Raw genomic sequence first — 20,395 nt, 5'->3', positions numbered from 1 at the left:
ATACACACGAACCCCGCAAATTTTTTACGGAATAGTTTGACAATTCTAGCACTAGGTTAAAACGATTAAGATTATGAGCAGGAGGTTATACTATGATATAGTAGCTGAAAATAGTGAAGGAAACTTCAATGACATCATCTTCCTCATTTATTATAGGATACCAAATATAAAAAGCGGCAGTAGTGTAGTGATAGCCTACAGGGGTTCCCAAACTTTTTAACTCTTTTTTTTTCACCTTTATTTAACAAGGTAGGCTAGTTGAGAACAAGTTCTCATTTGCAACTGCGACCTGGCCAAGATAAAGCATAGCAGTGTGAACAGACAACACAGAGTTACACATGGAGTAAACAATTAACAAGTCAATAACACAGTAGAAAAAAAAGAGAGTCTATATACATTGTGTGCAAAAGGCATGAGGAGGTAGGCGAATGATTACAATTTTGCAGATTAACACTGGAGTGATAAATGATCAGATGGTCATGTACAGGTAGAGATATTGGTGTGCAAAAGAGCAGAAAAGTAAATAAATAAAAACAGTATGGGGATGAGGTAGGTAAAAATGGGTGGGCTATTTACCGATAGACTATGTACAGCTGCAGCGATCGGTTAGCTGCTCAGATAGCAGATGTTTGAAGTTGGTGAGGGAGATAAAAGTCTCCAACTTCAGCGATTTTTGCAATTCGTTCCAGTCACAGGCAGCAGAGAACTGGAACGAAAGGCGGCCAAATGAGGTGTTGGCTTTAGGGATGATCAGTAAGATACACCTGCTGGAGCGCGTGCTACGGATGGGTGTTGCCATCGTGACCAGTGAACTGAGATAAGGCGGAGCTTTACCTAGCATGGACTTGTAGATGACCTGGAGCCAGTGGGTCTGGCGACGAATATGTAGCGAGGGCCAGCCGACTAGAGCATACAAGTCGCAGTGGTGGGTGGTATAAGGTGTTTTAGTGACAAAACGGATGGCACTGTGATAAACTGCATCCAGTTTGCTGAGTAGAGTGTTGGAAGCAATTTTGTAGATGACATCGCCGAAGTCGAGGATCGGTAGGATAGTCAGTTTTACTAGGGTAATTTTGGCGGCGTGAGTGAAGGAGGCTTTGTTGCGGAATAGAAAGCCGACTCTTGATTTGATTTTCGATTGGAGATGTTTGATATGAGTCTGGAAGTAGAGTTTACAGTCTAGCCAGACACCTAGGTACTTATAGATGTCCACATATTCAAGGTCGGAACCATCCAGGGTGGTGATGCTGGTCAGGCGTGCAGGTGCAGGCAGCGAACGGTTGAAAAGCATGCATTTGGTTTTACTAGCGTTTAAGAGCAGTTGGAGGCCACGGAAGGAGTGTTGTATGGCATTGAAGCTCGTTTGGAGGTTAGATAGCACAGTGTCCAAGGACGGGCCGGAAGTATATAGAATGGTGTCGTCTGCGTAGAAGTGGATCAGGGAATCGCCCGCAGCAAGAACAACATCATTGATATATACAGAGAAAAGATTCGGCCCGAGGATTGAACCCTGTGGCACCCCCATAGAGACTGCCAGAGGACCGGACAGCATGCCCTCCGATTCGACACACTGAACTCTGTCTGCAATGTAATTGGTGAACCAGGCAAGGCAGTCATCCGAAAAACCGAGGCTACTGAGTCTGCCGATAAGAATATGGTGATTGACAGAGTCGAAAGCCTTGGCAAGGTCGATGAAGACGGCTGCACAGTACTGTCTTTTATCGATGGCGGTTATGATATCGTTATTTCTATTGGCACAAGCACTGTTCGTGATACAAGCTGTTCACGCCCCTCTTGTTGGTGGAGATCATTTTGCAGGTTTAAAGTTTATTTCCTGCAATTCTACACATTTTGTCATGGGGCCCAAAGAAAATGTAGCAGTTTTAAATCAAATGTTCTTGCAATCCTATACATTTTGTCATGTCTAATGTGTATTCATGTGATATTTGAGTGACAAAAAAATGACAACAATATCTATGGGCAAAAAAAAAACTACATGAAAGCGTTAGCTGATCTGAATATTTCTGACAAGTTATAAATAGCTCTCTAAGGTCGACAATAACCAACATCACAAGATTAACTGATGATGCTCTACCCAATTTCGAAATTGCACCTTATGCATTCTACTATTACAGCTTTTACGGGTAAGTATAAAGCCGGAATGAGTTCCTTTAAAAAAATGTAGATCCATTTTTTTGTGGGGGGGTGGAGACCCCCCCCGATCCCATGCAGTGTAACAGTACAGTAGTAGTAGTTGCAGAGAATAACTATCATGATTGTAACCAAATCTGTCCAGTTGCTACCGCCAATCTAAAATAGCTGTCAACTGACTGCACTTGATACCAATGGCACCACGCTGTCCATGTGCAGGCAGGCCTTCTACAGATATGGCCCCAACAAGATAAATAATCAAGTCATGTCCATTATACAATAGATGTCTGTGTGTTAAGTTCTGGACATGTGCGCCCTGTTCAATAATATCCGTCACAACCTGTGAGACACTGGGATGTTGGTCTGGCCCCAGTGTATTATGTAAGGCTGTGCTGAACTCTACCTATCACTTAGGTGAGACGTCATGCATAGACGTCAACGGAATGTGCGAGAGTGTTCCATAGTGTGTGCCCATTACCCAAAATAAACTTTTCTGAACACAGCCCTAAGCTTCTGATAACCTGAAATGTGATCTTTTCAATCCAACAATACTACAGTATTTAATTGGTTTGGTGTGGTAATAGGTTGGTTTCAAGTGTTGGGTAGTAACTAAACTCAGCAAAAAAATGAACGTCCATTTTTCAGGACCCTGTCTTTCAAAGATAATTCCTAAAAATCCAAATAACTTCACAGATCTTCATTGTAAAGAGTTGAAACACTGTTTCCCATGCTTGTTCAATGAACCATAAACAATGAATGAACATGCAGCTGTGGAATGGTCGTTAAGACACTAACAGCTTACAGACGGTAGGCAATTAAGGTAACAGTTATGAAAACGTAGGACACTAAAGAGGCCTTTCTACTGACTCTGAAAAACACCACAAGAAAGATGCCCAGGGTCCCTACTCATCTGCGTGAATGTGCCTTAGGCATGCTGCAAGGAGGCATGAGGACTGCAGATGTGGCCATGGCAATACATTGCAATGTCTGTACTGTGAGATGCCTAAGACAGTGTTACAGGGAGGCAGGATGGACAGCTGATCCTCCTCGCAGTGGCAGACCACGTGTAACAACATCTGCACAGGATCGGTACATCCGAACATCACACTTGTGGGACAGGTAGAGGATGGCAACAACAACAGCCCGAGTTACACCAGGAACGCACAGTCCCTCCATCAGTGCTCAGACTGTCCGCAATAGGCTGAGAGAGGCTGGACTGAGGGCTTGTAGACCTGTTGTAAGGCAAGTCCTCACCAGACATCACCGGCAACAACGTTGCCTATGGGCACAAACCCACCGTCGCTGGACCAGACAGGATTGGCAAAATGTGCTCTTCACTAACGAGTCGTGGTTTTGTCTCACCAGGGGTGATGGTCGGATTCACGTTTATCGTCAAAGGAATGAGCGTTACACCGAGGCCTGTACTCTAGAGTGGGATCGATTTGGAGGTGGAGGGTCCGTCATGGTCTGGGGCGGTGTGTCACGGCATCATCGGACTGAGCTTGTTGTCATTGCAGGCTAACTCAACGCTGTGCTTTACAGGGAAGACATCCTCCTCCCTCATATGGTACCCTTCCTGCAGGCTCATCCTGACATGACCCTCCAGCATGACAATGCCACCAGCTATACTGCTCGTTCTGTGTGTGATTTTCTGCAAGACAGGAATGTCAGTGTTCTGCCATGGCCAGCGAAGAGCCCGCATCTCAATCCCATTGAGCACGTTGGATCGGCGGGTGAGGGCATTTCCCCCCAGAAATGTCTGGGAACTTGCAGGTGCTTTGGAGGGAGAGTGGGGTAACATCTCACAGCAAGAACTGGCAAATATGGTGCAGTCCATGAGGAGGAGATGCACTGCAGTACTTAATGCAGCTGCTGGCCACACCAGATACCGACTGTTACTTTTGATTTTGATCCCCCCTTTGTTCAGGGACATATTATTCCATTTCTGTTAGTCACATGTCTGTGGAACTTGTTCAGTTCATGTCTCAGTTGTTGAATCTTGTTATGTTCATACAAATATTTACACATGTTAAGTTTGGTGAAAATAAACACAGTTGACAGTGAGGAGATATTTCTTTTCTTGCTGAGTTTACATATATTTTGAGTAATTTAACTACATCAAATCTTGGTAGTGTTTTCAGTAGTTAATTACTTGTTTTGCCATGTAGCGGTGTAGCTAACTACTGGAACTACACATTAGGCAACTTTTTTTGCAAAAGTAAAATAAAATATGGGTGAAGTAGACAATAATGATTTATTTCCGGCATCACACCTCAGTAATTCTCACTTGAAACATTGTTTTTGTGTTTAACAGGCGAAATTACACACTGTTAACATTTGACCCCAAGAGTGATCTGTCTTGCAATTTGTAGTCTGTGAGATTTCAGATTTCATTTTTCACAAAGTAGTTTGGATGTAGTGAACTACTTTTTCAAAGTAACTTTATTTACGTAAACTATATATTTCTTATTAAGGGTAGCAGTTAGTGTAGCTTAACTTCTTCCAGTGTAACGTAATTGGTAGCTCGGTAAACTATATTTTAAGAGGAGCTTCCCCAACACTGTTGGTTTCCTGCTTCTGTACCGTCACCAGTGCATAAGAAAGTTGTTACACTATATAGCCTTCATTACAGGTCCTGGATCAGTTTGGTCATTTTACAGATATAGAGATCCAATCTCATGAAGTAGGTCTCAGATCAGTCTGGGAGGGCTTGGACAGAGGGCCAGGGAAACCCTTTTTATTGGGTCACAGTGACAAGTCCAGGAAGTTGTTGTAGGCTGGCTATCTAATGACGGGATTAATAGGAGATTGGTTCAGTAACTGATGACGAGCATGAGATTACCTAGGCCTGGCTGGGTAAACCTTGGTGAGACACCGATTCAACAGTGTGCACCAGGCAGCCCTGGGACTGTGACTTACCCTTTTCTTCGAACAGAGAAGTTGATGTGTACTTGTTGACATTATTTTCCTCAGTTTGGAAACCCCTCATGTCATTTGGTCTCAATCTGCTTTTTCAGGAAGAGGTATCACCTAGCCTGATCCATGTCTTTTAATTGGCTGTTTCCATGACATACACACACACACACATCACCATGGACTGGATAATGTCACCCATAGATGTCTCCACTCCAGGCGGGTGAAGACACAAATTAGCCAATGAGCTCCCTCTATAGTACAGAGAGAACAGCAGCCAACATTGTTAGTGTTGATCAATGTACTAACAAATAATTACATAAAAAGCATGCAGCAATGGGCAATTCATTTTCTTTTTTAGACGACAACAAAAACATGGGAATGACAAAATGATAACAAAAACATGGTGAGGTTAACATTCCAACAGATACTACACAGAGAGAGAGAGAGAGAGGAGAGCCTGTCTTTGCAGTGATTTGGGTTGGTTAGGGAGGAAGGGAAAATAGGCTGAGTGACCAAAACTAGAGGAGTAGCCTCTGTATAACATAGACCTTAAAGGGGCACTTCACCACTTGAACCTCACATTCATTATACAGTATATACAGTTGAAGTCGGAAGATTACATACACCTTAGCCAAATACATTTAAACTCAGTTTTACACAATTCCTGACTTGACTTTTCAAAATTCCCTGTCTTATGTCAGTTAGGATCACCACTTTATTTTAAGACTGTGAAATGTCAGAATAATAGTAGAGAATGATTTATTTCAGCTTTTATTTCTTTCATCAAATTCCCAGTGGGTCAGAAGATTACATATACTCAATTAGTATTTTGTAGCATTGCTGTTAAATTGTTTAACTCGGGTCAAACGTTTTGGGTAGCCTTCCACAAGCTTGCCACAATAAGTTGGGTGAATTTTGGCCCATTCCTCCTGACAGAGCTGGTGTAACTGAGTCAGGTTTGTAGTTCTCCTTGCTCGCACACACTTTTTCAGTTCTGCCCACACATTTTCTATAGGATTGAGGTCAGGGCTTTGTGATGGCCACTCCAATACCTTGACTTTGTTGTCCTTAAGCCATTTTGCCACAACTTTGGAAGTATGCTTGGGGTCATTGTCCATTTGGAAGACCCATTTGCAACCAAGCTTTAACTTCCTGACTGATGTCTTAAGATGTTGCTTCAATATATCCACATAATTTCCCCCTCTCATGATGCCATCTATTTTGTGAAGTGCACCAGTCCCTCCTGCAGCAAAGCACCCCCACAACATGATGCTGCAACCCCTGTGCTTCATGGTTGGGATGGTGTTCTACAGCTTGCAAGCCTCCCCCTTTTTCCTCCAAACATAATGGTCATTATGGGCAAACAGTTCTATTTCTGTTTCATCAGACCAGAGGACATTTCTCCAAAAAAGTATGATCTTTTGTCCCCATGTGCAGTTGCAAACCATAATCTGGCTTTTTTATGGCGGTTTTGGAGCAGTGGCTTCTTCCTTGCTGAGCGGCCTTTCAGGTTATGTCGATATAGGACTCGTTTTACTGTGGATTTAGATACTTTTGTACCGGTTTACTCAAGCATCTTCACAAGGTCCTTTGCGGTTGTTCTGGGATTGATTTGCACTTTTCGCACCAAAGTATGTTAATCTCTAGGAGACAGAATGCGTCTCCTTCCTGAGCGATATGACGGCTGCGTTGTCCCATGGTGTTTATACTTGCGTAATATTGTTTGTACAGATGAACGTGGTACCTTCAGGCATTTGGAAATTTCTCCCAAGGATGAACCAGACTTGTGGAGGTCTACAATTTCTTTTCTAAGGTCTTGGCTGATTTCTTTTGATTTTCAAATGATGTCAAGCAAAGAGGCACTGAGTTTGAAGGTGGGCCTTGCAATACATCCACAGGTACACCTCCAATTGCCTCAGATGATGTCAATTAGCCTATCAGAAGCTTCTAAAGCCATGACAATTTTCAGAAATTTTCCAAGCTGTTTAAAAGCAGTCAACTTAGTGTATGTAAACTTCTGACCCACAGGAATTGTGATAGAATGAATTATAATTGAAATAATCTGTAAACAATTGTTGGAAAGTTTCTTGTGTCATGCACAAAGTAGATGTCCTAACCAACTTGCCAAAACTATAGTTTGTTAACAAGACATTTGTGGAGTGGTTGAAAAACACATTTTAATGACTCCAACCTAAGTGTATGTAAACTTCTGACTTCAACTGTATGCCATTTAGCAGATGCTTTTATCCAGAGTTCTTATTCACCACACCAGTGTCTGTGAAATCAGCATTTTTCTACAAAAAGATGACAGGGAATGACTCCTGATGATGTCACATGGTGAAGTGCCCCTTTAATAACATGAGAACACAAGACATGTTTAGTTTGTACTGCCTGCCAACCATCCCAGCATCACAATTTACCTCAGGAGATTCAACCCTTCTTTTATAATCCACTGTGGGAAGAAAAAAAAAAAACGTTTATTTTTTGCACTGTCTCAAAGTCTGGGCTAAGGCTTGATTAATTAAGGGCTGTTCTAGTGCTCCGGCACTGCAGTCACTGTGGCTGGGCTGAGTTACAGAGATGATCTGATCAGTGTCTGTGTTAGTAGGCCATCAATAGAAGAACAGGAACTGGCATTAGCAGCACCAGCAGTTAGCAGTGCACGCATGGGTTAGGTAAAGTTAGTCTTACATGATAACCATAGAAACATAAATGAAAATGGATTGCAATTTATGATCCTAAGGGGAATATAAAGAAATGATAATAATCTGGGATAAAAATGTTTTAAAAGTCATATATAAAAAATTGTCAACGTCACCCTTTGTTTGGAGAAATGCAACAAGTTAATGAGTTTACAGCAGCAAAACAATGGATTTGGGGGCACTTTGGGTTCAATAGTGGCCCAATGATAGAAAACATATGATATATTGACAATAAAAGCACTCAAATTAAATGGTCTCTTGCCAATCTAGAGAAAATAACAAAAGCTGAGAGAAAAATTTACAATTGGCTCACTCATTAACCAAATCTGAAGTCCTCTTAAAATAAAATAACCGTTTGAGCTAGATGTATTGAAATGAGTAATATGTACAGCAGCTGAATTGTCTTCTTCCATAGTTTAATTACATCATGTGTAAACACTTCACATTCCACCTAGCAATAATCCAACTGGGTCAAAGAGTCTGAAAACAAGTAAATAAGTACAGTATAAAACACTGAATAGTAGTACCACAGTCGTGAACAGGGTGTATCAGTCACCCAAGTCTATGGAGGCCACAGAATTGAGAATTTGTAAAAACGTCTTCAATTCATATAGATAAACTCCAAGATAACATTGTAGTCGACTTTTAATTTTAGACGGTTACATCATTTGAACACATAAAAAGTGGGACGACAATGTTCCCATAGACGATGACAGTAGAGTAGAATGAAAATACAAATAAAATGCAAACAAACAGAACAAGCCAATAAAAACCTGCTCCCTGGACGGAAAATATAAATCATGTGACCAGAAGTAAACGGACATGGCCAGCTGCCAAGTAGACTCATCTCCTGCCATGTGTCTGTCAAGCAAATCACTCCCGTGAACTTTCACCTGGAAGGAGAAAGGTAGTCCTGGAACTTAGATGCTGGTGGGAACATGCCCTATTGGCACTCTTGCACCAGGAAGAGGCAGCTTCCTGGTTCTGTCGGCTACTATGGAGGCGGAGGAGTCAGTGAAGGGGGCGACATTCAGAAACTGCTAACAACGTCTAACACAGACAGTTCCACAGATCCACTGATGATCTTAGGTTTTTTCCTCCTCTCCTCTGTCCTCTCCCCAGTGTGTGTGACTACAGCATGAAGCCTAGAGGAGTGGTCCATCTTTCATGTGCGCTAGTTAGTTTTTGGGGTAGATCTTCTCGTAGAAGAAGTTCTGAGCCAGCAGGTAGAGTTCCCCGTCCTTCTCCCGGACTGCGTGAGCCCGGACAAACTGGAACTGCTCCAGGGCAAACTCGTAAAACTCATTTTCCATCTTCCAGATGGCGGATTGCTGCAGCTTGGCGCTGGATTCCTTGGTGGGCGGCTTCTTTTCACTTGTCTTCCTCAGGTGGGATTTCTTCCCTGTTGGGTAAGGGACATATCATTTTTTAGTTAAAGATGGTATGTAGAAATTGTCCAATAATAATGAGCTGTTAGAGCTGTGAAAGAAAGGCGAGAATTGGTCTCTCACAGAGCAGCAACAAGTGAAAATGTGGTTTTGTTTACACACTTAAAATCACCTCTCCTGTGACAAAAACTGTACATCTACTGTACGTGCTTCAACACATTCAAAAGCAGGTATGTCGTCATTCTACATACGATCGGCTGACACTAAAATAAATGTAAAAAGCTGGAAAAAGACTTAAATCAATCTCACCTTTGTGATAAATAGTCCTGAATAAAGTCCTATTCTAAAACGTCCTCTCAGTAGGAAGTAGGCATTGGTAGCGTACCCGTTTTGTAGAGCTCAGTGGCGCCCCTGAAGAAGCGCGGCAGCGCCGCCTCGAGCATCATCACAAAGTCCTCCAGCTCCTCAGTCACCCCTACCAGCAGGTACTCATTGACCAGGTTATACTTGGCCTGCTCCAAGGCCCAGTGGCTGCCCACGTTCCTATGGGGGGGGGGGGGGGGGATTTAGGAGGATTTCACGTTGGATACATTGGCAGCTCCGAGCTGAATTGCAGTACACAGCACAAGTATGGGAAAACAAATACAAAACATCAATAAACTGCATTTACAATCAAGCAAATGGGCTAGTCTCGCATTCTCGACATGGGGGTAAATGATACAGATCACAAGAGAGGAAAAGCATGCATTTATTTATTTATTTTACCTTTATTTAACTAGGCAAGTCAGTTAAGAACAAATTCTTATTTTCAATGATGGCCTAGGAACAGTGGGTTAACTGCCTGTTCAGGGGCAGAACGACAGATTTGTACCTTGTCAGCGGGGGTTTGAACTTGCAACCTTCCGGTTACTAGTCCAACGGTCTAACCACTAGGCCACCCTGGCAGGTATAATGGAGGTTAAAGGGGTTCAACTGTCCATATCCGAGCCCATTAAACAAATGTGTTATAGGTTAAGAATGCAGGGTATGGATGTCACGTAAGGAGGGGTACATACCAGCATTCGGAGTAGTGACCACAGAAAAAGGGGATCTGCAGCCACAGCTTTTCCGGGGCGCAGTCGGAGCCACCCGCCGACACGCACTCATCAAAGGTCTGAATCACATCAACGAAAAATGTAATGTAGCATTACCTATAGAAGCGTGTTTTACGGTTCAAATACATTGTATATATTACTGCTAATAAATCTAATAATTCTAAGTGGAACCTTAAAGACGGAATCCGCATTAGGCGGAAACAATCCTACTGTCCGCCCCAGCACCTTTATTATCGTTTTTGTTTTGTGGACGAAGTGGAGGGGAGGTGCATCGAGCAGTAGGCAGGGGGGCAAAAAAACAATGGCAGTAGATATTTCGCTGTTCTCCCGCACACGCAAAGATGTACTGTGGGACTGACCTTCTTATCTCCCTGTTTCCGGCGCCGCAGGCCGGGCCGGTAGTCGTCCCCAAAACGCAGGAAGTAGTAGTAGGACACCAGGCGCTCGATGGGGTCGCGGATCACATTGATGTAGACGGGCTTCTTCTTTACTCCAAACCTGCGTCAAAACAGAGAGCTCGTGTTAGAATACAATTGTATCGTGACGTCCAACCCGACCCGAATATTACACATATATTGTCTAAGATGACCTATGAACAGACAATGTCTTAATATCGCGGGCCTGTTCAATAGGAGATGGTGTTGTCATTTATTTTATAAGGACTTCCATCGAGCATAGAGATGCTAGAAATTGCATGTCTAAAATGACCTATGAACACGTCACAAGTTGCAAAATCTAGGCCCTGTTCAATAGGACAGTGTTGCCTTCAACTTGCCATTACGACAGCCCTTTTCATATGATTTAAAGCCGCATCCCTTCGATAGAACCCAACTCTTATTTGTGACGGTCTGAATGTTGCGCAATAGTGATGTGGTATTCTATAAGGCCACAAGGGGGAGACTGCAGCAAAAGTCTATCTGGTAGGATGTGTGCTGTAGTGTAAGGGGTTCTCACTTTGTAAAGTCCAGGAAGGAGACGTGGCCGTGGTAGAACGCCGGCTTCATCTCCCCCCACTCTGTCACGTTCTTCACAAACCGCACCTTAGCAGGTGGACAACGGCAATTAATACATGACATGTGCCTATCCCCCTCAAGCTCTCCCTCCCTCGCTTCCACTCTCCCCTCGCATTCACTCTTGACGATTTTTTAAAGTGACACCAGCTGCCACTCGTCGCCCACTGTTTACATGCTGCCAGAATTATAATGTAGCAATGTTTTGACCTCTGGAAGAGTGAGAGAGGTATAGAGTCACTCTATACCTCTCTCTCACTCTTCCACAGAGGTCAAAACATTGCTACATTATAATTCTGGCAGCATGTAAACAGTGGGCGACGAGTGGCAGCTGGTGTCACTTTAAAAAAATCGGCTTATGGCCTCATTGCAACGGTTGGAATGGATCATGGAAGAAACCATGTGTGTGGAGCCTTTATATTCATTCCATTCCAGCCATTACAAAGAGCTACTCCTCTGAGCTCTCCCTCCATCAGCATCCACTGTATGTAATATTTTCCTCCAATCAGCTACATATAGAGGGACGTTAAACCCTTGACCCTTCTGGCCTCACTCGCTCACCTGGTCCTGCATGGACATGACCGGGTTGTTCTTGGTGGTGTTGATGTGCAGCACGTGGTAACGGTTCTTGCCACACAGGTCGTAGGCGATGTTGGTGAAGGAGGTGCTGGCCGTCTTGGGCACGCGGTTGTAGATGACCACCACGTCCTCACTGCCGGCCGCCGAGGGGGCCTCCCGCTCCCGCAGGCCTTCCTGCGTGTGCCTCTCCTCGATCTCATGCACCTCGTGCCTGGCGATGGCCCGCTCTGCCCAGAAGAAGAGGAGTTAAAGGGTTAGTCCACCATATTATAGACAATTTTTTCACTTAAAAAATGTTTGCCAAACAAAAACCATCGACTTCAAAGTTTTACTAGAAGGACGGTGCAGATGAAAAGTCTGGCAACAGAATTTTGGTAAAATCTCATATTTCAAAAACTTTTAAAATATCTGCTCAAAATGAAAGATTCACAGATGTCTGCAGAAAGAATGGTGTGTCGGCTATGACGTGACACCTTGAGTTTAATTTTTAAAAATATATATTTTGGTTATCGAACCACAGTAAGTGAATTGAATTTACACGCGGTAGAATAATTGTTTTAATTGAATTTAATCTTCGGGCCCTGATCTGTACTACACAGAAATGCATCATTCTGGATATGAATGTCATTCTCTTCATGGCGATGTGTCCTAAATTTGCTGCACAAAAAAATAAAAATAATCCTCCTTTGCATATTTGGGTATTATTACACACACTTGCTATTTTAAAATGAGCTCCATCAACAAACAAGGCCAAAGTCGGTTGGTCCGCATCGGATCAAATATTTTTTATTCATTTAGCAGATGCTCTTATCTAGAGCGACTTACAGGAGCAATAAGGGTTAAGTGCCTTGCTCAAGGGCACATCAACAGAGCCTTGTCGGCTCTGGGATTAAAACCAGCAACCTTTCAGTTACTGGCCCAACGCTCTAACCGCTAGGCTCCTTGCTACCCAATCATAGATGTTCGTCTATGTTTCACAAGTTTGAACATCAAAGTAGAGCTCGGTAGAGTACAATATAGCACAAAACTGTACAGTACAGTCAAGCAGAGTATAATTCAGTACATTATACTGCCCTACCAAGCAAAATTGGCAGTAACTGCTCATTTGGTCGAAAATGAACGAGTCCTTTTTGCTACATTAAATACATGCTTCATAATGTGGACAGATATCCTGCCTCTATTTTATTGTGTTTTGGAAAAAATGGGGGTCATGTTAGCAGTAACTGCAAAAAGTTACTGTGAAACCAAGGTATATAAAAAGCCATTTTTCTCAGTTCCACGCTATGAGCAGTTACTGCCTTTTTGCTTGGTAGGGCAGTATAGTGTACTCAACTCTAGTGTGCTCTGTGTACTTTACTCTATTGAACTATACTCTACCTTTCTTTACTCTACCGTGCTGTCCAAACGTGTGCAACATAGAAGCCTATGATTGGTTCAGATTTGGTCCGGTCCAAATCTGAACCAATCATTGACGTCTACGTTTAGGCCAAATGAAGACCGGTCCAGATGTCTGTAGACGTTGAAATCAAGGTAGAATGATAAAATGTCAACGTCCACAGAAGTCTTGTGCTCAGTGGGTGAGGAGACCACCAGACGACAGAAAGAAAACAGGTATGAGCTGAGCATAACAGTATGCCAGTGGAAGGGAAGACCGTAGCAGGTGACCCAACTGTGGTTTGTGACTACGATTTCCCATTGTATAATATTTAATTGCAGAAATTCCGTTACAGATTTTTCTGAAATTCTGTTACCAATTTGGTAACAGAATTTCAAGTGTTAATCACTTCATTCAAAATGAATATCAGTTAAAACACTAACTAATAGATAGGGTCTACCTTTCATTATCCTCCCTAATGAGGGAATGAAAAGAGAAAATATCTAAAAGACGTGGGAAGGGGTCTTCACTTCAACATTGTGTATTGATGCATTTCTAATACAGTTTAATACTTTCTGGTAGATGTTTTCTTTGAAAATAAATCAAAGCCTTTCCTTATTTCCTCATTTGTAGGACATGTATATGCGCCTTAATTCCTCAAAAATTTAGACTCTTTGATTTCATTTAACACCCAATTTGATATGCTCCTATTCACAAGGAAATGACCAGTAGCAAAATATATATCTAAAAAAAAATATATATATATATATTTTTTTTTTAACTCTACGGGTCCATAGGACACTTTCTATTTAGGCAAACTATCCCTTTAAAAAAGGGACTTCAGCACCTACTATAAAAACAATTGTGTGACTAAAACAAAAATAGGCTTCTGTGTCAAATCAGTCTCAGATTGACTGGTGGTGACAATGGCTCAGATCAGTGCTGGAACACAAAAACACTCCAGCACCTAATGCTCGTGGGAACGCAGAGCCAAGTCGAGCCCAGGTCATGCCTATCCATGTAGACACGCTGGCACCTGGTAGAGGGGACATTAAGATGTAATCTGTGATCACTCTGCTTCCCCCCCTGCCATTCCCACATACACACCCCCCCCCCCCCCCCCCCCCCCTCCCAAGCATCTGCTTTTATCCCACTGATCAAAGCTAGCGCTAAAACAACCGCGCTAACAACTGGTGCTAGCCATGATACTGGGCTGTGACAGGTGGCTGTCTATGGTCGTCTGTCATCATGACCATCGATAAATATGGTCATGAGTAACACCCAAAATAGCTAAGTGACACACACACCCCTCACCTAAAGCACATAGCCATAAAAGAGCTGTTATCGGACCGTTACAATTTCATAAATCAGGGCCCGTATCCACAATAGGAGGGCTGATCTAAGATCAGTTTAGCCTTGTGGATCAAAATGTATGTGATTATAGGGACAGTTGGGTAGCTGATCCTAGATCAGCACTCTCACTCGGAGATGCTATGTATGCGGATTTGAACCCAGATCTCTAGGCCTAGAACAGGGGTCAACAAAAAGCAGCCCGCGGGCCAAAACCATCCAGTGTGATATTTTTGGGACCTCCAAAGTTGTCAATTTATTTATTTATTTATTTATTTTGGGGGGGGGGGGGGGGGGGGGTAAACGCACAGGAATTATCAGGAATTCAACCCCCTCCGAAAAATAAATACCCCTTGATTTATTCCACATTGTGTGTTACAGCCTAAATTCAAAATGTATTTGATTTTCTCACCCACCTATACACAATACCCCATAATGACAACGTGAAAACATGGTTTAGACATTTTTGCAATTTTATTGAAAATGCTGAAATATATAAGTATTCCCACCAGTCAATTCATGTTAGAATCACCTTTGGTAGCAATTACAGCTGTCTTTCTGGGTAAGTCTCTAAGAGCTTTGCACACCTGGATTGTACAATATTTGCACATTATAATTTGTCAATTTAAGTGCTGTGAAGTTGGTTGTTGATCCTTGCTAGACAGCCATTTTCAAGCCTTACCATATATTTTCAAGATGATTTAAGTCAAAAATGTAACTAGGCGACTGAGGAACATTCAATGTTGTCTTGGTAAGCAACTCCAGTGCATATTTGGCCTTGTGTTTTAAGTTATTGTCCTGCTGAAAAGTGAATTCATCTCCCAGTGTCTGTTGGAAAGCAGACTGAACCAGGTTTCTCTCTAGGATTTTGCCTGTGCTTATCTCCATTCTGTTTATTTTTGTATCCTGAAAAACTCCCAAGTCCTTGCCGATGACAAGCATACCCATAACATGACGCAGCCACCACCACGCTTGAAAATACAAAAGAGTAGTACTCAGTGATGTGTTGGATTTGCTCCAAACATAATACTTTGTATTCAGGTCATGAAGCTCATTTCTTGCAGTTTTACTTCAGTGCCTTATTGCAAACAGGATGCATGTTTGGGTATTTTTTTTAAATTCTGTACAGGCTGCCTTCTTTTTGCTCTCTCAACTATGTTCGTTTTATGGAGTAACTACAATGTGGTTGATACATCCTCAGTTTTCTGTAACGGTTGTAAAGTCACCATTGGCCTCGTGGTGAAATCCCAGAGTGGTATCCTTCCTCTCTGACAGTGAAGTTAGTCATCCTTCCTATCTAGTGACTGGGAGTATTGATACACCATCCAAAGTGTAAATATTCACTCCACCATGCGCAAAGGGATAGTCAGTGTCACATTTTTTACCAATAGGTGCCCTTCTTTGTGAGGCATTGGAAAAACTCCCTGTTCTTTGTGGTTGAATCTGTTTGAAATGTACTGCTCAGCTCAGGGATATGTATGTGTGGGGTACAGAGGTTGTTATTAAATTTTTTGTTGTTAAGAATCACTTATTGCATATTGAGTGAGTCCATGCAACTTATGACACATTTTTACTCCCAAACTTATTTAGGCTTACCATAACAAAGGGGTTGAATATTTGACTGAAGATCCTACAGTGTTCATTTGTAATTATACTGTACAAAAACAAAAGGCAACCACTTCAATGATTTTACTGACAGTTACAGTTCATATAAAAGGAAAATCAGTCAATTGAAATAAAGTCATTAGGCCCTAATCTATGGATTTTACATGACTGGGCATAAGCCCACCCATTGGGGAGCCAGGCCTAGCCAATCATAATACGTTTTTCCAAACAAAAGGGCTTTATTACAGACAAACACTCCTCAGTTTCATCAGCTGTCCGGGTGGTTGGTCTCATGATCCCGCAGGTGAAGAAGCCGTATGTGGAGGTCCTGGGCTGGCATGGTTACACGTGGTCTGCGTTTGAGGCTGGTTGGACGTACTGCCAAATTCTCTAAAAACGACATTGGAGACAATTTCTCTACAATAGACTAACATTAAATTCTCTGGCAACAATTCTGGTGGGCATTCTTGCAGCGTGCCAATTGCACACTCCCTCAAAACATCTGTGGCATTGTGTTTCGTGACAAAACCGCACATTTTAGTGGCTTTTTATTGTGCCCAGCACAAGTTGCACCTGTGTAATGCTCATTCTTGATAATCCATCCACGTGACTGGTGTGGCATATCTTGGCAAAGGAGAAATGCTCAATAACAGGGATATAAAACAAATTTGTGCACAAAATGAGAGAAATAAGATTTGTGCATGTGGTACATTTCTGGGACTTCCATTTCAGCTCTTGAAACCAACACTTCACATGTTGCGTTTATATTCTTGTTCAGTATAATTGGAGAAAAATTGTAAAAACATAATTACACTTTGACATTATGGGTATTGTGTGTAGGCCAGTGGCAACCTCATTTTAATCACGCTGTAACACAACAAAAATGTGGCAAAAGCCGAGGGGTGCGAACACTCTGACAGCACTGTATGTGATCGTGTCACAATGTAATCAAAAGCATGAAATGATTGAAAATAACAAACAATTTATTTTGGTGCTTAGTTGTGATCAATTTGCAGTGTGTACATTTTTCAAATTATGTTCAGCTCACCCGCCGCTCTGAATAAAAATGGTCCGCGGGCTGAATCTAAATCTAGTTACCTACCACAGGCCTGAGCCTATTCCCATGGCATGTCCTAATATTGGACACTACTCACCCTCTAACAACTGAATCAAGATTAGTGCTAGGGAGAGCTGAAGCATAATGAGCTGAACTTAAAAAAAAAAAAAAACAGGCCTCAAACCAAAAGGGCATGGTGTTCAGTACCAACAACAAAGCATGAGTTACAGCCTTGTTGTAGTCCACGGTGTTGAACAAGCTTTGGGTAGAAACCCACTGTATCGGAGCAGAGTGCGCCAGACACTTTAGCTAATGGTCGACTCTGAGGTAATTTAATTACTGGACAAAGGCCCGCTCTTAAAAGAATAATCACTCTGGCCACACAGTGCGCTTCCATTCAGTTCCCATTTCCGTTGGTTCCCCCTAGTCTCCATACAATTCCAGCTAATTAATGACCTACGGCGGCAACACAGTCTTAAAAACACTAAACCAATACCCATTATTCTGAACACATTCTAAAACACCGGCCGAGATCGCAATAGGCTATTTACTACAATTTCAAGCTTAATTTGAATTTTCAAATCAATCATACTCGGCGGGAAATCCGCAAATATGACAGTTTGTCATATTAAAAAACAGGGACGATTAACGTTTCTCCAGGCAGCGCATACATCCATCATACTCCACGGCTATTCATCCTTGTTAGCCCCCCGAGCCAAAGTCTAGGCAAAGGGGGTAATAGAGATTCAGGCTGGCGATAGCCTGAGAGGTAGATGCCTTGTATTGTTCTGCTTCAATAGCGCTGGATTGCAAGATCAATGGAGTATGACAAGGAGACGATCTAGGTTGCAGCTGTTAAAAAAAATGTCCCCCCCAACATTAGCTTTGCCCTGTGTTTCCTGGTGGATAATTAGGAGTGTGACAAATTTTCGCACATGCATTATTTTTTTACCCGTAGTACATATACAGCCAGGAGTGAATACAATTGTGTGAGTAGTTGAGGCGCAAGATGAGAGAAACGCTCAGTTTCTATTAAAGACCTGCATAGGCGTTATTCATGAAATGTCAAGCATATTGTATGAGGGACCCGTGTGCTATCTTTACACAGCAACTCGAAATTTACAGGAACCTGATCAACTAAATGCTTCAATGACTGTAGAGAACTCCAGTTTCAAACAAATGCATGACAAAACACAGACCAATAAAAACATCAGAATCTTGCAGTGTTTGTGAAGACATGACAGTAAGTGAATGAGTTAATGCAATTAAATTGTAAGTGCTCTTTTTTAGGCCAGATTACCGTAGCTGGGGGGGATTTTCCTGGCTTGGAGACAACTGCAGCTTTGATGGCCCATGAAAGCTCTCATTCACGTCTAGCCTGGCAGTGGAGGTTTAGACATCGGAGAGAGTCAAGGCAGTAAACGAGAAACTACAAAAATCGTCTGGCTTGTACAGCCGACCCAAGCAAGTGCAGATATTTCTCTGGTGTCAGAGTTGAGGTGGCAACCGTGTAACCAAGCGCTCAGATGCCCCATTTCCACATGCCAATACAAATCTGGTATGTGGAAGTAGCCCATTTCTTGGTGGAAAGGTATCTTGTTAAGCGGCCTATTTTCCTCATGGGAGTTCACACAAGCCTCTACTGTCAGTGAAGCGAGACAAAACAAACAATCTGTTGTCAGCAGACAAAGCCATGCCCTTTTCAGTTAGAGAAGGGCAGAAGGCAACCCCTTTTCAGGCAGTTGAGGGAAGTTGTTGTTTGGGGAAAAAAAAAGGTATTGTGATGGTATATTTCTAGCCTTATGACGGGGTAAAACTATTTTGTTTTTAAAAAGGTTACATTACATGTCGGGATATTATTTTTGACTGTCGCAATATTTTTGCGCCAGTTGGCTGTGCCAGCGGCAAAATTCCAGTATTTTTCATCCTACAGCTTGTTCTCCATCTTCTTTTTAAAATGGCAAGACAATCTGTCAGCACTTTTATTGCCATGAATATTCAAAGCTCATTTTCTCATGGCCCTCATCCCTCTGCTGCAGACATGCAGTGAGCAATACATGTATAGAACATCGAATCGCAATGTCAACATGCCTTCATGTTTAAAAAAATAAAATAAAATAAAATAAAAAATAAAAAAAAACTTACATATTGTACCGCACATACGAAGTCAAAAGTTCACATACACCTTAGCCAACTACATTTAAACTAAGTTTCACAATTCCTGACATTTAATCCTAGTAAAAATTCCCCGTCTTAGGTCAGTTAGGATCACCACCATTTTAAGAATGTGAAATGTCAAAAATAGTAGAGAATTACTTAAGCTTTTATTTCTTTCATCACATTCCCAGTGGGTCAGAAGTTTACATGCTACCAAACACTAAGTGAGTGTATTGCCTTTAAAATTGTTTCACTTGGGTGAAATGTTTTGGGTAGCCTTCCACAAGCTTCTTACAATAAGTTGGGTGAATTTTCACTCATTCCTCCTGACAGAGCTTGCGTAACTGAGTCAGGTTCAGGCCTTCTTGCTCGCACATGCTTTTTCAGTTCTGCCCACAAACTTCCTATAGGATTGAGGTCAGGGCTTTGTGATATCCACCCCAATACCTTGACACAACTTTGGAAGTATGCTTGGGGTCATTGTCCATTTGGAAGACCCATTTGCGACCAAGCTTTAACTTCCTGACTGATGTCTTGAGATGTGGATATATTGAAGCAACATAATTTTCCTTCTCATGATGCCATCTATTTTGTGAGCACCCCCACAACATGATACTGCCACTCCCACGCTTCACAGTTGGGATGGTGTTCTACGGCGTGCAAGCTTCCAACTTTTTCCTTCAAACGTAACGGTGGTATAATGGCCAAAGTTCGATTTTTGTTTCATCAGACCAGAGGACATTTCTCCAAAATGTACGATGTGCAGTTCCAAACCATAGTCTGGCTCGTTTATGGCGGTTTTGGAGCAGTGGCTTCTTCTTTGCTGAGCAGCCTTTCAGGGTATGACGATATAGGACTTGTTTTACTGTGGATATAGATACTTTTGTACCCATTTCCTCCAGCATCTTTACAAGGACCTTCTCTGTTCTGGGATTGAGTTGAATGTATTGGTGAAAAAGTGCATCTCTAGGGGACAGAAGATGTCTCCTCCCTGAGCGGTATGACAGCTGC

General features: G+C 42.3%; 1 protein-coding gene across 1 annotated transcript in view; it reads right to left on the bottom strand.

Annotated features, from left to right (window-relative positions):
• Nucleotides 1–7,392: 7,392 nt before the first annotated feature.
• LOC109875127 (heparan sulfate 2-O-sulfotransferase 1-like) overlaps nt 7,393–20,395 on the bottom strand; it is a 28,265-nt gene continuing 15,262 nt past the window's right edge. The window contains exons 3-8 of the mRNA XM_020467337.2: nt 11,823–12,067; nt 11,206–11,291; nt 10,611–10,749; nt 10,213–10,310; nt 9,543–9,700; nt 7,393–9,171 (exon numbers count right to left, since the gene is read on the bottom strand). Of these exons, the coding sequence (XP_020322926.1) occupies nt 8,948–9,171; nt 9,543–9,700; nt 10,213–10,310; nt 10,611–10,749; nt 11,206–11,291; nt 11,823–12,067 (950 nt within the window). The 3' untranslated portion in view covers nt 7,393–8,947. The remainder of the gene's footprint in view (nt 9,172–9,542; nt 9,701–10,212; nt 10,311–10,610; nt 10,750–11,205; nt 11,292–11,822; nt 12,068–20,395) is intronic.

The sequence above is a fragment of the Oncorhynchus kisutch genome, linkage group LG30 (genome assembly GCF_002021735.2).
Source record: "Oncorhynchus kisutch isolate 150728-3 linkage group LG30, Okis_V2, whole genome shotgun sequence".
Taxonomy (NCBI): Eukaryota; Metazoa; Chordata; class Actinopteri; order Salmoniformes; family Salmonidae; genus Oncorhynchus; species Oncorhynchus kisutch.
Note: the sequence above shows the minus strand (reverse complement) of the source record. Positions and strands in the feature narration are given on the sequence as shown.